Raw genomic sequence first — 15,520 nt, forward strand, 5'->3', positions numbered from 1 at the left:
CCAGAACAGATTAAGTTCCTAAACCAAGATACCACTGCAATGCTAAAGTGAGCCTCTGCAAACCTGAGCAAAGCCTCAAGGCTCAAGCACTCCAGCACATAATGCGCAGCACTTGGAGCCTTACAAAAGAACAATATGCGTGGACTCTCCACTCTCTTACCAGGGCAAAAAGACTGATACTGATGAATTGGAAAAATAAAAGTGTGGCTCCCTTCTACGATTGGATCCAAGACCTATACAAACTCACAACATACGAACAACTTGCATATAAACGCAGACTTGCTGTGGACAAATTCAATGATATTTGGAATCCCTTCTTACAAACACTGTATTGGTTAAGATATGGTGAATTACAGTAACAACTTTGTAAAGTAGAGAGTTTTGGTTTTCTTCCCTTTCCCTCTTTACTTTGCCTTCTATACGGGTGCTGTTTCTCTTTCATTTATGTCTCGCCATCTCGAGTGCACATATAATTATGTATTTTTCTAACTTTCAATAAAGAAGAAAAAAAGATTGCTGAGCGGCATGTAAAGTGCTGGGCAGCTCATTCCCAGATTTCCTTGGGCAGGTATCTTAGCGCCAGGCGGCACGGTGCTTCACTTTACAGGCTACCTGTGTATATGGACGAGTTGAGCCAGTTAAGGGAGATCAAAATGTGAAGCTGCACATGCTCAGAGTATTTTCTTTTTCTTTATCAGCATCAATAAAATGCTTGTTTTGTGGTGTTGTTGTTTTTTTAAAAAAGCTCAATCACTCCCCCTCATCTTCCTGTGTTGTGGGAGGGGGGAACGACATGTAGGGGGTTGGACTAGATGACTCTCTGGGATGCTTCCCACTTTACAATCCCCTCCAACTCTAGTTCTATGATTCTGCTTTTTAATAATTCTGTAGACGTGTTTGTGAATTCTAACTTCAACACATAAGGTTAGTTCTTCAGTTCAGGCGTCCCCCCACTTACATGGGGGTTATGTTCTGGGGCCCCGCACACATAAGTGAAAATTGCATTAAGTGGGGAGCACTCTCTAAAAAGCCCATTTTTTCCTGCTCTCAGTCCCGCTCTCTCCCCACACAACTGTCTCTTCAACTAGAGTTGAAGCCCTGGGGCTGCTGGGAGGCTGGAGGACACGGGGACACAGCTGCTGCTGCTGTGCTCCCACGTGCATCAGCTGCTAGGCAGGGAGGCCAAGCAGCCTAAACAAAGCCCTGCTGTGCCTCTAGTCTCTTTTGGGCTTTGTCCGCCCTCAGTGAAATCTGCTCCAGGCTCCAGGGAGGGTATCTTCATGAGCCAGAAGGACTCACCAGCTCTCTCCTACCATTTCCTGGTTTGAATCTATTCATCTACTAACTTCCCGCCACCGCGCATATACGTGGTTGCGTGCAAGTCGATCACGCATAAGTGAGGGGATGCCTGTACTTACGAACATATGTATCTAAAGGTATGCAAGTCTCCAAGTCATCGGTTGGAGACAGAAGTTCACAGATGCTTTCGGCCATGTGTCCCTCAGGAAATTTGCTTAAATCTCCACATTTCTTGAGAATTTCCACGCAATCCGACCTTCAGAAACAACAAAGTATTTACACATTACACACATGTACACTGCTCAGATTGCATAGGCCAAGTTAATCCAATAAACTCTCTCTACCCCTAATACACATCCTGGTCTAATTCTAATAAAGCTTTAAACTGTTCTTCTAAATACCCCCAATACCTTGGCCTCAGTTTAAGATTATATTTCCATATTCTCAAAATTAAGTTGTTCTGCTTTAGTTTTTATTCTTGTTAAATCAGATTTATGCCCCTGCTGCTCGACTGTAAATTCTGTATACTTTATTATTATTATTATCAACTAAGTAAAGGTAAAGGAACCCCTGACCATTAGGTCCAGTCACGGACTCCTCTGGGGTTGCAGCGCTCATCTCACTTTACTGGCCGAGGGAGCCAGCATACATCTTCCGGGTCATGTGGCCAGCATGACTAAGCCGCTTCTGGCGAACCAGAGCAGTGCACGGAAATGCCGTTTACCTTCCCGCTGGAGTGGTACCTATTTATCTACTTGCACTCTGATGTGCTTTCGAACTGCTAGTGCCCATCTAATCCTGCTCTCACTGCGGCCATCTAGATGCAGGATTCTGCTCTCCTGCAGTTCCCAGCAACTGGAAGCACCCTGCCACCCACTTACTTGCAGATTATGCTCCCTCTAGATTTACTGTGACACGGCTTTATCTGCAGTGAACAAGCAATTGCCTTCCACATTTCCGGCTGGCATTTTTTAATATCAAGAACAGGAATATTGATAAATGGCATCTTAATTGTTCCTTTCTCCCAAAGTTTCATGTCATTCATGGCTCCTTGGTCAGATTGGGCATTGCAGCTCCTGAAGAGTTCAGTTGGCCTTCAAGGAAAGATACAGTATGGAGTCATACAGAAAATGCTTTTGAACTCAATATGAATGTTTATCCAGGCCAGGGACTGAATACCACCATCTCCTAACAAATCAATGGTCAGAGAGTTGTTGGTGCCAAGTCCCTTCCCAGAAGATACTTCAGACTTGTGTGCAGGGCCGTCCTATCCCAGGTGCCAGATTCCAAGGCTGCCCCCCTCAACCGCCGCTGGAGAAGTGAAAAGTGGTTGCACCAGATGCCGGCAAGATCTTGTGAGAGCCCAGTGAGATTGTGTGGAGGCTTCTGCATGATCTCATGGGGCTGCCACAAGATCTCACAGGGCTTGCATGAGATCTCACTGCAATTCAGTAGCCGCAGCCACACAACACTGGTAAATGAGGTTTCAGTGGCGGGTGGCAAAGGGGGTCAGATGGTACACACACAGGGCAGGATCTTCCCACTTTGGCTCGGGCGGTGAAACGGGATGGGCCACCTCTGCTTGTGTGTCCTGAGGGAAGGTGAAAGTGAGGAAGCCCAAGCCAGGAAGCTTGTGACATCAGCTCCTGAAGAAATGGTCTTCAGTCAGCTTGAAAGGATTCTGTATTTCTCTATAGTTTATGCCATTTATTTATTTTAGTATTTTAAAATTGAAAAACCACCTTGGGTGCCTTGGGTGCTGTACATAAACACAAGTGATCAATAATAGATTATTAATATTATGGAAGTCAGAGCCCAGCATTCTGAGGGCAAATAAGTTAAGAATCAATTCTTAATATGTCTCAAATTAAGGGGCACAAAGCAATACATTATTAAGCATGTTAAACCCATAGTATGTATTATTATTAATTATTAAAATACACATAATCAAACACACCTTGACACAGAAATCATTCTGTCTTAAATCAAAATATAGTATTATAACAAGAACTTATAATCACAGTGATACAGCTGAGACATGTATCAATCAGAATAATATAAACAGTTGAATAGTATATTGATATTTCATATTCTACCGATTATAAGTGAACTCCTTTCAGTAAAGTTGTCTGGAGAACATCCTTCCTTAAAGTGCTTATAATATGAATGTTTTGCTAGAAATGCTACAGTTTAAACTCACTTATCCTAGGGCAGTGCTGAAGTTCTTGAGTTCGAAAATGCTGCTGTTACTTGCCCTGCAACAGTAGGTGACCTGTTCACCATTGCTAAAGCTTCTTGAAAGGTATGTTCCTTTACATACCTGAGAAGCAATATTTTCATGTGACGAGAAAGAGAGAAATGCTCAGAATCAGCCTTTTTAAAAGACTGTTTCATTTGACAAACTGAAATGGAAAAACCCTAGGCCAGTAACCAATACAGTCATATCTTGGAAGTCAAACAAAATCCATTCCAGAAGTCCGTTCGACTTCCGAAACATTCCAACTTCTAAAGCGTGGCTTCAAATTGGCTGCAGGAAGCTCCTACAGCCAATCAGAAGCTGTGGAAGCCACAGCGGACGTTCAGCTTCTGAAAGAACGTTTGAAAACTGGAACACTCACTTCCGGTTTTCGATCGTTCGGGAGGCAAAATGTTTGGCTCCCAAAGCGTTCGAGAGCCGAGGTACGACTGTACATGTAAACCAGCTCCTATAAATCTAGAAGTAAAGGCATAATCAAAAATGATGACCTTGTAATCTATTGGCATAATATATAATCATGGTTATCTAAATTTTCAATCACAGTAAAATCACAGAGAGTTAGCAGGCTCAGATCAAACTGTTTTCTTCCAGCACCCAATAACACCTTTCAACATTCCTTTTAAACCGACCATGTTCAAAATGAAAGGGAGGGGGAGCTCTCCAAATCCCACATTACCCAGTAAACTATACCAGCTCCACCTAATTATACATTTCATCCAAAAACAATATATTCTGAAGAAAATACTCAAGTGTACCTTTCCTACCTGTTATTAAAATTAGTGCAGTAAGTAAGATTTCTACAGCCCAGCTGACAAGGTTCACGTACATCTGCTAAACAGGTCAACATGGAAACTTCGACTGGGTTATACTCACAAAAGCGATCAAATTCTTGCCAGCTCTGTGTATTGCCCCAGCTGCTGCTATAAAGTTTAGTGCATAAATCTCTGTGGAAAAAGAAACCCAAGGGAATAAAATGAAGACAAAACTTTGGATTATAATGCTTATGATTCAACTCACAAGATGTATTGCTCAAAATACGGTGTTCCTATACCATGGAAAACATATGCAATTCTCTCTAGGTTACAGGATGTAGTTGATCTAGTAATTAAGGGTAAGAAATTGGGTCTGGCCAGATCGTTATTTCCTCCATTCCCTATGGGCCAAGTTTGGCTGGTGGCACTGGCAGGGTGTGTGTGTGCTGCTGCTGCGGCAGTTTGCCTGCAGCATTCGAAATCAAACCACGTGGGCAAAAAGCACAGCCTGCAGCTCAGCTGCCACCAATCAGCTGATTGCTGAGTTCTGTAAAATGTTTGACATGGGGCTTTGCAAGCACTGGTAATTTGCAAGTCCTATTGTATATAAGCACTCTGCAAGCATAGACAATCAGATGATTGTTGAGTCTTATGGGGAACCATCCACAGGGCTTTGCAAGACAAAACCGTCAGATCATTTTCTAGGCTCCAACACAAGGAGAGGGCTCACATCATCCTTTGAAATCACAAGGTTCCCAGCCTCCCCAAGCCATAGGATGAGCTGAATCCCATTTTGAGACATCAAGCACCCAAAGGAGAGCCTATAAAAGATGGAAAGAAAATGCAAAATGTACTCACCTACATATGGAAGTATTTGCTTTAGAACAGCAGTGTAATTTAGCACCATCCAGACCTGTGGAGGGTGGAGGGTGCAGAGTGACTCCAGGGTGAACAGATCTTGAGCTCTCAAGGAAACATTGCCATAGAGGATCCTGTGGCAGAGGCATCGTTTTACAGCTTTCAATAAGTCCATCCACAATTTCAAGCTCTGTTTTCATTGACATCAGGATCCTTTTACAAGCTGTTTGGCAGGCATAATCTTCTGCTCTATCACAGCAGTATAAACCTAAATAGCAGAGAAGAAATAAATACTGCTACCTGTCACATAGTTGTGTTTACATCACAGTGTCAAAACATCACCACATTAAAATTTAATATAATGCAATTAAAAATTGCTTTATAAATAAAAATGCTGCATTATATCTATTCTCTATTCCTTCAGATTAGTGACTGCACCCTGCTTGCTCCACTTGCCAACCCTTCCCCCAACCTCCCACCAATCTCCCCCTCCCAACAGTAACCAGTTAGACCAGGCATCCCCAACCTTTGGCCCTCCAGATGTTTTGGACTACAATTCTCATCATCCCTGACCACTGGTCCTATTAGCTAGGGATCATGGGAGTTGTAGGCCAAAACATCTGGAGGGCGGAAGGTAGGGGACCACCTCATGCCACTATTGCTGGTACAGATACGAAGGCTGCATTGAGTGGGAGAGCCGCCAAAGCAGGTGCCTTTGAGCAGAATGCTCTTACACAGAAGGAGGGAAAAGGCTTGAAAGGCATGAGAGACGGATGCCTCCCTCCCCACTCAGACCACACCAAGCCTCCCTCCCCTTAGAACTTCTCCTGCCACAATTACTGCCTCAGTCTGGGTCTGCAGATACTCACTGATGCTGCTATCATGACCCAGCAGCTCCCTGAAGACTCTCATCTTGCTGTTCTCAGTGCAACCTTTCTGTGGCCAAACAAACTGCAGCATGACGACCCTCTTACATGTTTATTATACAGAAATAAAACAGATCACTCTCTAAAGAGCAACCACAGATCAGGAGATGAAGGTGTGGGTGCCTGAGGGACACTTCCCTCAGTTTGGCAGGTCCTGTGGGTTACCACCTCTACTCCAGGAGAATGTCTTCAATTCTTGTACTTTTGAAAGCAAATACAGAGAAATATATACCGTATTTTTCGTCCTATAGGGCGCACCGGCCCATAGGGCGCACCTCGTTTTTTTTGGGGGGGGGAATGAATAAAAAAATTTATTCCCCTCCCCCAGCCGCGGCTGCAGCCCCAAGCCTTGCGCACACCTGCCCGAAGCACAGGGCGCCCTCCGGAGGGTGCCCCATGCTTCGGGATGCAGGCTACTGCCCGCAAGCCTTGTGAGCCCGCGGGAACTCCCGCCGGGCTTGCAAGGCTTGCGGATAGCTTCCTGAAGCCTGGAGAGCTAGAGGCATCAGTGCGCACCGACCCCTCTCACTCTCCAGGCTTCAGCGAAAGCCTGCATTCGCCCCATAGGACGCACACACATTTCCCCTCCATTTTTGGAGGGGAAAAAGTGCGTCCTATGGGGCAAAAAATACGGTAGATGAAAAATAAATTTGCAGTCCAAAACATGAACAGAAAACCATGCTTACACTATAGATACCATAGCATACTTCCACGCATTAAGGTGCTAAAATTTTGCATGCCAAACTTGTATTTTTCTCATACTTACTGTCTGTTGAATTTCTCATTGGATAGGACTGTGTGTAGTTGTTCACACAATGAATTAATTGTGGGCTAACGGAGGCACAGTAACTTTCAACAGCTTTGAACTGAGAAGGACCTGGAGAAGAGTCTGTTCGAAAGATTGCCTGGCAATATTCCCGGCAGTTTGTGTGATGACCAGCATAACTGCAACAAACTGATCCCACTAGAGGAGGGAAACATAAGCAAAACAATGCATCACAAATAACTCTTTATTATTAGTGATGAAAACACAGAAATATGTTTATACTCTATCATGGGGAAGGGGCAGAATCTAGTCAGTGTTCTGGATAGGCCAAATGTGACAGGTGAGTGGGGCCACCCACCTGCCAATCACCTACTGTCACAAAGACATTGTGCCCACACATGCACAACGCCCTGCCAGATGGGAAAAGCAGCTGATTGCCAAGGCTTGTGAAGTCAGGTACAGAGCAATTTGCTGTGTTATTTCTGTGCAAGCTGCTTGCGGTGTTGTGCTAGATTCTTTTGCCTACTATGTGAGAACTTGGCATTCTGGAGGGTGATAAAATTAGAAAGTAGAGAACAACAACCATGAAGCCAAACCAAAACCATTAAAATATTAAATGTTTTGGTAGTCCAGTGCTGCAGTGTGTTAACCAATAATAAAGCAAGGGATCAAGTTACTCTAACTGCTCCCATCCAGATAGATTACGATGTATATTTTAGTGTGTCCACCCATAGGAGTATATTAATGCAAATGATGGAAAACTCCATCCCCATCCACTTTCTAATTGTTATAAAATGTGTAAAGCAAACTTTTCTTTTCTCTTCCCTTTTTTAATTAGTTACTTCTTTTAGTTCGGGGGCAGGCACTGGGTTTTTTGTTCTTCTTTCCTACTCCCTTCTACTTACTCTGCTCATACCTTTACCTACATGAAAGCCACAAGGCCTGGTCTACTGTCTTGGACTGGTAACTATGAATTTTGCTATAACCCCTAACATGCTATGGATACTATAACTAGATGAGCTGGAGGAAGTCAGGAGGAGACTGTGTTAACAACTGACTGACTGGTTGCTTTGTCAGTGCTATTACAAGTACATGTAATTAGTTCATACCATTAATAATCCATTACTTTATATGCAATTTATATTATATTACTTGAAGTTGCTTGAACAATCATACGTAACTTGTTTTATTTTCATAAATGTCGTATTATGCAATTTGCTTTATTCTCTGTAAGTATTTTATTTTCCTTACTTTTTATAATGCCATGAAGCTTTGTACACCAGTGAACCAACTGATTCGTTTCAGTCACAGTCCTGAGTCAGCAGGTATGACTCACAGTACTTTACTTGCTATCCCACTGAATCAATGCTGAACAAATCCAAACCCGGACTGAAGGATCCAGTTAATATTGCTGCACTGGTCAGGCCTTGGTATGTTATGCACTAATCTAGAAAGGATTCCAGAATTAACAGAATATGAATACAACTGGCTGCAAACTTGCTGTTGATGGAAAAAGTTCCAAGCCCCAAGCTAAGATGTTTACAGGAAACGCACTACATTTTCCCTTGGCAAACTGACAACCAGCTCAAGCAGTTGTGAAATGCAACATAATGTTATGCTATCATCTGATCTTAAAAAATGAACATACATCTCAAAAAGCAGACAATGAAACAAGGGAGAAAATGATAAAATAGTATTTAGGAAGGGTTATTTTTTAAAAGGTATACTTACTTTCATTTCTGTTGATGCAGCTAAAAAGTGCATTCTAAAAGCAAAAACAAAAAGTATCACTTTCAAATAGCTACTGGTAAAAAAAATTAAATGGCAAACGCACTACATCTTTTGTTGATGAGCAAAAGAATATAACTGAATCATATGCACACACATATATAATTATATGAAGAGTTAAAGTTCAGTACAATTAATAAACATGAAAATCTCCTATTTGCCTTGATTTGCACATCCTATGGCTAATTAAATACTGAAGACCCTTGAGAACTTCCAGGAATGACAGCAGCTATAGTGGGATAGATCAAAGGAATAGCAAACCATTTTCCAGAAGAATGTCACAAAGATTCTGTCAGAAAGGCTTCATTGATACACCACGACGGATAGCACACCAAGCAGAAGTAGGAAGAGGCTGCAGGGAGCCTCTGGAGAAGGCACAGGCAAACTCGGCCCTCCAGATGTTTTGGGACTACAACTCCCATCATCCCTGACCACTGGTCCTCTTAGCTAGGGATGATGGGAGTTGTAGTCCCAAAACATCTGGAGGGCCGAGTTTGCGTATGCCTGTTCAGGAGTCTATGCAGACCCCTCCCCTCTCCTGCACAGCTGTGAGGATTAGAAGCTTTTGTGATTTGTTGTATCATCTGTACCAATAACCTGTGGCTTGAAGATGGTCCTTGAAGTGCACCCCACAGATTGCATCTCAGACGGCATTTCAAAATGGTATCCTCTAAACTTAGGGATTTTATTTATGCATCTGACAATCTGTTCATTACAAAGAGACATATTTGCAGCAATTCCCCATCGTTTCGCTGTTCAGGTTTATGAATCCAAAAAGGAAAAAGTAATGGAGAAACTGCTGCTGCTGCTGCTGCTGCTGCTTTTTGCGTGCCAGGTGGTAGCTTCAGCTGTGGGTTCCCTTCCACCAGGCAAATATGGCTTAAGTGTGCGGAATACTAGCCAGAAAGGTTGCCAAAAACATTGTGCTCTATTGCTTTTGTGATGACTAAGCTTTGGAAACTGAAATTTCCTCAATATCAGTGGAGGCTTGTCCATTAGAGGATATTACATTTCAAGCTGTGGCAGAGGGCAATGGTTTGTTTTCTGGTCTTGACTGGGGTGTTGGTGCCACAGGGCTCCCAGTCTCCTCCTTCCATAATGTTTTTGCTGCTTTTAAGACCAGAACAGGACCAGGGCATCTGTAATTTTTATCTGTAAACCGCCTCGAGTCCCTGTCAGGTAAAAAAGCCCGGTATACATCACCATCATCATCATCATCTATGCCTGCCTCACCAACCTCAGCCAGTCACCATCTGCTTTTCTTAATTACAACCAGTCAGCAGGTGGCTTGGGCTCCCCCTACTGTTGGCCTCCTTGCCTTCACCCTACCAGCCCCAAGGGTCACCTACACAACATCCTCCTCTGATGGTTCCAGGTATGATCAAGACAAGAGGGAAGAACTGTGTGGCAGCTGCATCCCTGCCCTCGAGGTCCAGACACTGGTACCCACTCTGCTCTCAAGTGACTGGTGAGGGTTGTTCCCCTGGGGAGGGGATGCTGTCTAAGACAGACAGAATTTGCACAGAATATTATATATCATATATATATAATATAACTATAACTTTTAAGAACCAGCATCTGAGCTTGCTTTTTCCTCCCGGTGTGCCACGTGTTTTCAACTGTAAGCTGGAAAGCTGTTACCATCTTATTGCTGAGTTGCTCTGAGAACCTTTTAGACTAAGGACTTCCGGGTTGGTGCCACTGTTTAATGGCGGATTCCCTCCGAGCTCCGGAGGGAATCGGCTCCGTAGCGTCTGGGTCTGGCCGCTGCGGCGAAGCGGGGACCCTTAAAATCACAGGCGCGGATGCCTGTGAACACAGAGACTCGGCGGGCACCATTTGCGCCCCCCCAATCCGCGACGGAGCCTCTTTAAAGGCTTCGGAACGGAGGCAGGGTAAGGCGTGGTGCTGAGAGTACTCCCTCGCCTACGGAGTGAAGCCGCAAGCCATTGACAGAGAGCGCCAACTTCTTCTAAGAGTGATTGGATCCTAAAACATCAACCCGTGAGTAATACGGAGATTGGAACTTTAAAAAATTTCTTATCTTGGATTTGGAACGAGCGGGAAGGGGCTAAAAAGGAAGTCCACCCCCCCTCTTTGTAAACAACTTAAAGCAAAGGACTGGGCAGCTAAGGTCGAGAGAATCTGTTTTTTGCTTTTCTTAACAAAGATCCTGACCTCACGGTTTGGACATTATAAGAAGATATTCTGGAGGATAAAAAGAATTTTGGGAGCTGAAACTACACCCCCCCCCCTAGACCCGGGAACGTCCGATGAGAAAGCCTGTTGCATGGAAGATTTTGACAGCTGTCAAGTGAGCTGCTAGTCAGCTAGTTGTCAGCTGGAAAAAGAGAACATTGTTTCTGCTGTTTTTGCTGGTTTATTCGGGATAACTTGTTGAAAATAAGGTTGATACAGAATAACTGGACTTTTGGTTTTTGAGCTGAAAGGAAGATTAAGGAATTAAATCCCCCTAGAGGGGTAACAAGGATACTACATTACAAAAATGGCTGGAGTGTCTAAATTCCAAGCAGAATTGGACAGAGCACTGGTTCTCTTGGGAAACTTACAAGATGAGTACGATGCTTTGTCTACAGAGGTATCGCTATTACACTGGACAGTAAACAACAGCTTGGAGTCTGATAAGGATTTGAAACAGGAAGCCTATTCAACTGAACAAATAAATGAAACCGAAAGCGTAGACACGATGGAGCAATATGTTCTTTTTGAAGAAAACGAAGGAGGAGATGGAGGTTTGCAGGAGTCAAAGGAGAGCTACAATATGAGGCCTGACATGATGATAAAAAAGGACAATAAAAACTGGATGCGGAAAGCCTGGTTTGATTGGGAATTTGGAAAATGGAGAGATCCTCTTTTGAGGAGATCTGAAGACCTGAGGATTATAAATTTGTTGAAGGTGGAAGCTGGAGCTGTGGGGACATTTGGATTTGAAAGAAATTTGAAACAAGAGTTGGAATACCCCATAGGCTTTGCTTTTGCTTTTAAGTATGGAGGACTGGCTAGAAGTAACACCGATTCTGTTGGGCCGGAGCCCCTCCGAGACCTGGGGCTTAACATCAAGGTCTATCAAAGAGACCGGCAGAAAGGAACTGAGAGAGATATAAGGGCCTCGGACCTGAGATCTCCAGGCTAAATAAATAATATAAAGACTGATGGATATTGGTTGGGGACTGGAACCGGGAGAAGGGTGGGTGGAGGTTGGGAATCCAAAGGGTACATAAGGATAATTTGCATTGCTTTATTTGTTTTATATTTTGTTAGTGGTAAGGAAATTGGGTAAACCGTGGAAGGGAAATTTGGGTCGATCTTAGGAAAAAGGTTTAAGAATAAATTAATGAGGTATAAGTATTGATGAGTAATTTCAATAAGGTGAAACTGGTTTTTTTTTCTTTTTTTTAAATTAAGTGAAAATAAGGCTGTTAAAAATAAATGGAGGAAATGGAAAAAAGAAATAAAGTAAAATAACAGTATGTTAGAATAAATGATTAAGTTAAGGTGAAGAAATAAGTTAAGGACTTGCTGAATTGACAATTTAAATTGGAATACAAGAAGGGGAGGTGTGAGGAGGTCTGAGAAACAAGGTTGAGGAAAATAAGTATCAGAAACTGTATGTGTTTTTTCTATTTTTCTGTTTAGTTTCGAATATGCTTTTTTGTGTTGTTTTTATTTTGTTTAATTTTTTGTTTTTGTTTGTTGTGTGTTTTTTGAAAATACCAATAAATATTTAATAAAAAAATAAAAAATAAAAATGCAAATATCATATAGCATGAATCAAAAAAAAAAAAAAAAAGAGAACCTTTTAGACTAAAAGAGTGAGGCATAAATGCCATAAATAAGTATGTAAATAAATAAAAGTAATAGCCTGGTAATCTGCAGGTTATGAATAAATAGTCTCAATTTCAACACTGTTTTTCTAAGCAGTTTCATTTTCTTTTCTGTTCAAACAATTTCCTTCTGTCAGTGAAAATACTTTCAGAGCTTAAAAGAAGATCTTTTAACATTCTTTTAAAATGTTAATCTGTCACATATCGCAAAGTTCAGTGGTTTTGCCATGAAGCAAAGCTACACATATTCTTGCATATGAGCAGAATAATCCTAGGGTGCCTATAGTAAAGGTCTGAAGCTGACATCAGAATAGTCTTGCTGAGGACAAACTATTGTCCCCAAGAGACAACTGCCCACCAAAACAACACATTAGTTTTACCAATTATTCTTTTTAATGGTTATACAATGATCTGAAATACACCCTTCAATCATCATCATCATCATCATTTATATACCACTGTAGGGATATCGCGGAGTGGACAGTGGGGTCCGGAAGGAGCACACTTCCCACTAGCAGGCAACCACAGTCTGCCTGCAAGAGTGACCTTGGGGTGCAGGGCAAACTCCCCCTCAGACAAGCCACGGCTGTCGGAACATCGTTCCCTCTGTCTGACCTTTTGCGGTCTCAGCAGTCAGCGGTGTCCTGTCTGTAACCTTTTGGCCCTGAGACCTTTTGTCTCCTTCGTCATACACTGTGCAAGGGGAAAATGACGCTGTGGAACAGGTGCCAAAATAGCTTTGTACCACCCCACGATCTCGGGACGGAAGATGTGTAAAGGTCACAGCCCAAAATGTATTTGCCCGGCTTGCATATTTGTCTCAATAAAAAGAGGCTCCACAGGAATGGCAGCAGCTCACTTCAGCCCACCTGTGCGCAGCTCACATGATGATCAACACCTGTCCTGGGCCTTCACTTCATACCACCTTTCTCTTCCAAGGATCTCAAGGGGCTGTACATGCTTCTGCTCTGCCCCATTTAATCCTCACAACAGGAAGCTTAGGCTAAGAGATGGTGACTGGCCCAAGCTCACTCAAGGAGCTTCATGGCTGAGTGGGAATTCGAACTCTGCTCTCCTAGGCCCTAGTCCAATACTCTTACCATTACGACACTTCATCACTCTAGAATGCAGAATGTTTTAACACTCAAGATTTTACTGCCAGGATCTAAAGAGCCTGAGTATATCCTGTGGGATTTTGGACTTTCAATAGCTGCCCTTGCAAAAAAACTATTCTACAGACTGTATTTGAAAGTCTTCTCAGTTTAAAAAATGGTTTAGCGCACACAATGACATGGGGTAGAAAATTTTCTAATAGTGTGATACTCTGGATCCTGCCTGAAAAATCAATCAAGCCTGTTTTATGATACCTTTCCAAACACATGCCTTATTCTCTAAATAGCACTTATCAAATATTCGGTTCTTTTATCTTTTATTTTAAATTTTGTATTATACATGCTTTTGCAAGTGTGAACTGCTTCGATATATTTTAAGTGGCAAATAAATGCAATAAATAATAAAATAATAAAACAATTAATATAGCCATTCTAAAACACTTTCCACAATTCCCCTTGTTCTTATAAGGCTTTAAATTCTTAAGCCTTTAGCCTTTTCCAAATATACTGCCTGTTCCACAGTTGCTCAATTCAGTCTCTACCTGATACACAGCATGTCCATGGCTACAGCCTGCACCCAAAAAATCACGCACCCACTGTTGCGTGGGGCTGCAATGGTGCAAAAACGTGGTTACAATGCACAGGTCCACACGGATTCTCAGGATTTTTGCATTGGGCTACCCCAAACTCACCATCAAATCACATGTCTGTGGCCACAGCATGAACCACAAAAATCATACATCCACTGTTTTGTTCAGAATTTTTTTTTTCTTGTTTTCCTCCTTTAAAAACTAGGTACGTCTTATGGTCAGGTGTGTCTTATTGAGTGAAAAATACGTATTTTCAATAAATATCTCTGAGACATGGCTCAAGAGCTGTGTCTGGTACATGAAAAAATAGCAAAACAAATAAGTGCAACCATGTTTACTTAGAAGTAAGCTTCACTGAATTTAAAGATGCTTATTTCCAATAAGTAGAGTTAGGACTGCAGCCCAAGGCTGTGTTTGGACATGCACGTAAAAGTTGGGGGAGGTGCTTGCCAAATTAGTAGCCTTCAGGCTGATCCCTAAATGGCATGTTAAGTTTTCACTTGTTAGTGGAAATCACCAGAAGTAAACCTGTCAAGAGACAGGAAGACAGACAATCAGCACACAAACAAAAATGGTAATTACATGTCTGAATCTGTAAGTGTGGAAGGATATAACCCACATTAAAAAAAATACTATTACCACCTATTATTTTATTCAACAGAGTTCAGCAAATATCTTTATTTTCTAGAACTGAAATGTCTTCATTCCAAAACAACTTCTAAAAAAAGTATTGTCTCTTACAAGTATCTGGTGGCTTATTCATTGATGCAGATCAAGAAAATATTGTAGGCTACTTTAGTAACCTCACTCCAGAGGATATTTCACTCCTGTCCTTTGAAAACTAATGAGTTGGACCCAGTCTTGCCCTCCTACAAAATGGAGCATCCCTTTCATTAGCAGAAGGGACCGAGAGCCTTAGGAGGCTTGTGCTGGAAGAAAGGGGGGAACTGATCCCCTTTTCAGCCACAGCACCATCTCTCCTAATCCCACGGGACAATCTTTTGGGATGCAGGAGGAAGGGAAATAACTGAAATAGCGGAGTGCCCCATTGGGACAGATGGTCTGGATCCAATCCTACTATCAGGAGTGATGCTGAAAATATATTCTGGGAGATTCATCACCTCATCCTCAAACCCCAATCTACAAACAAGTGTTATGTTTCCCATGACTTTTATCACAGACAGTATCAAAGCAGCGAAGTATGGTTCACCCATATATGAGGAAGAAAAATATGGAAGTACAAGAATGTATTTCTCTTATAAATGTTTGAAAAACACTAGACAGTAGTTTTATGTACTCACTTGTAATCATTCTTGAAATAAGTCCA

At 42.3% G+C, this 15,520-nt stretch overlaps 1 protein-coding gene across 4 annotated transcripts in view; it reads right to left on the bottom strand.

Moving 5' to 3' along the window:
- RECK (reversion inducing cysteine rich protein with kazal motifs) overlaps positions 1-15,520 on the bottom strand; it is a 49,319-nt gene that overhangs the window by 12,657 nt on the left and 21,142 nt on the right. For all 4 annotated transcript variants that reach the window (XM_083582610.1, XM_083582612.1, XM_083582611.1 and 1 more), the window contains 6 exons: positions 8,590-8,623; positions 6,859-7,056; positions 5,167-5,434; positions 4,321-4,500; positions 2,181-2,393; positions 1,419-1,555 (listed from right to left, as the gene is read on the bottom strand). In XM_083582610.1, coding sequence (XP_083438736.1) covers positions 1,419-1,555; positions 2,181-2,393; positions 4,321-4,500; positions 5,167-5,434; positions 6,859-7,056; positions 8,590-8,623 — 1,030 coding nt within the window. The remainder of the gene's footprint in view (positions 1-1,418; positions 1,556-2,180; positions 2,394-4,320; positions 4,501-5,166; positions 5,435-6,858; positions 7,057-8,589; positions 8,624-15,520) is intronic.

Source organism: Podarcis filfolensis, assembly GCF_964270895.1.
Source record: "Podarcis filfolensis genome assembly, chromosome: 13".
Lineage (NCBI taxonomy): Eukaryota > Metazoa > Chordata > Lepidosauria > Squamata > Lacertidae > Podarcis > Podarcis filfolensis.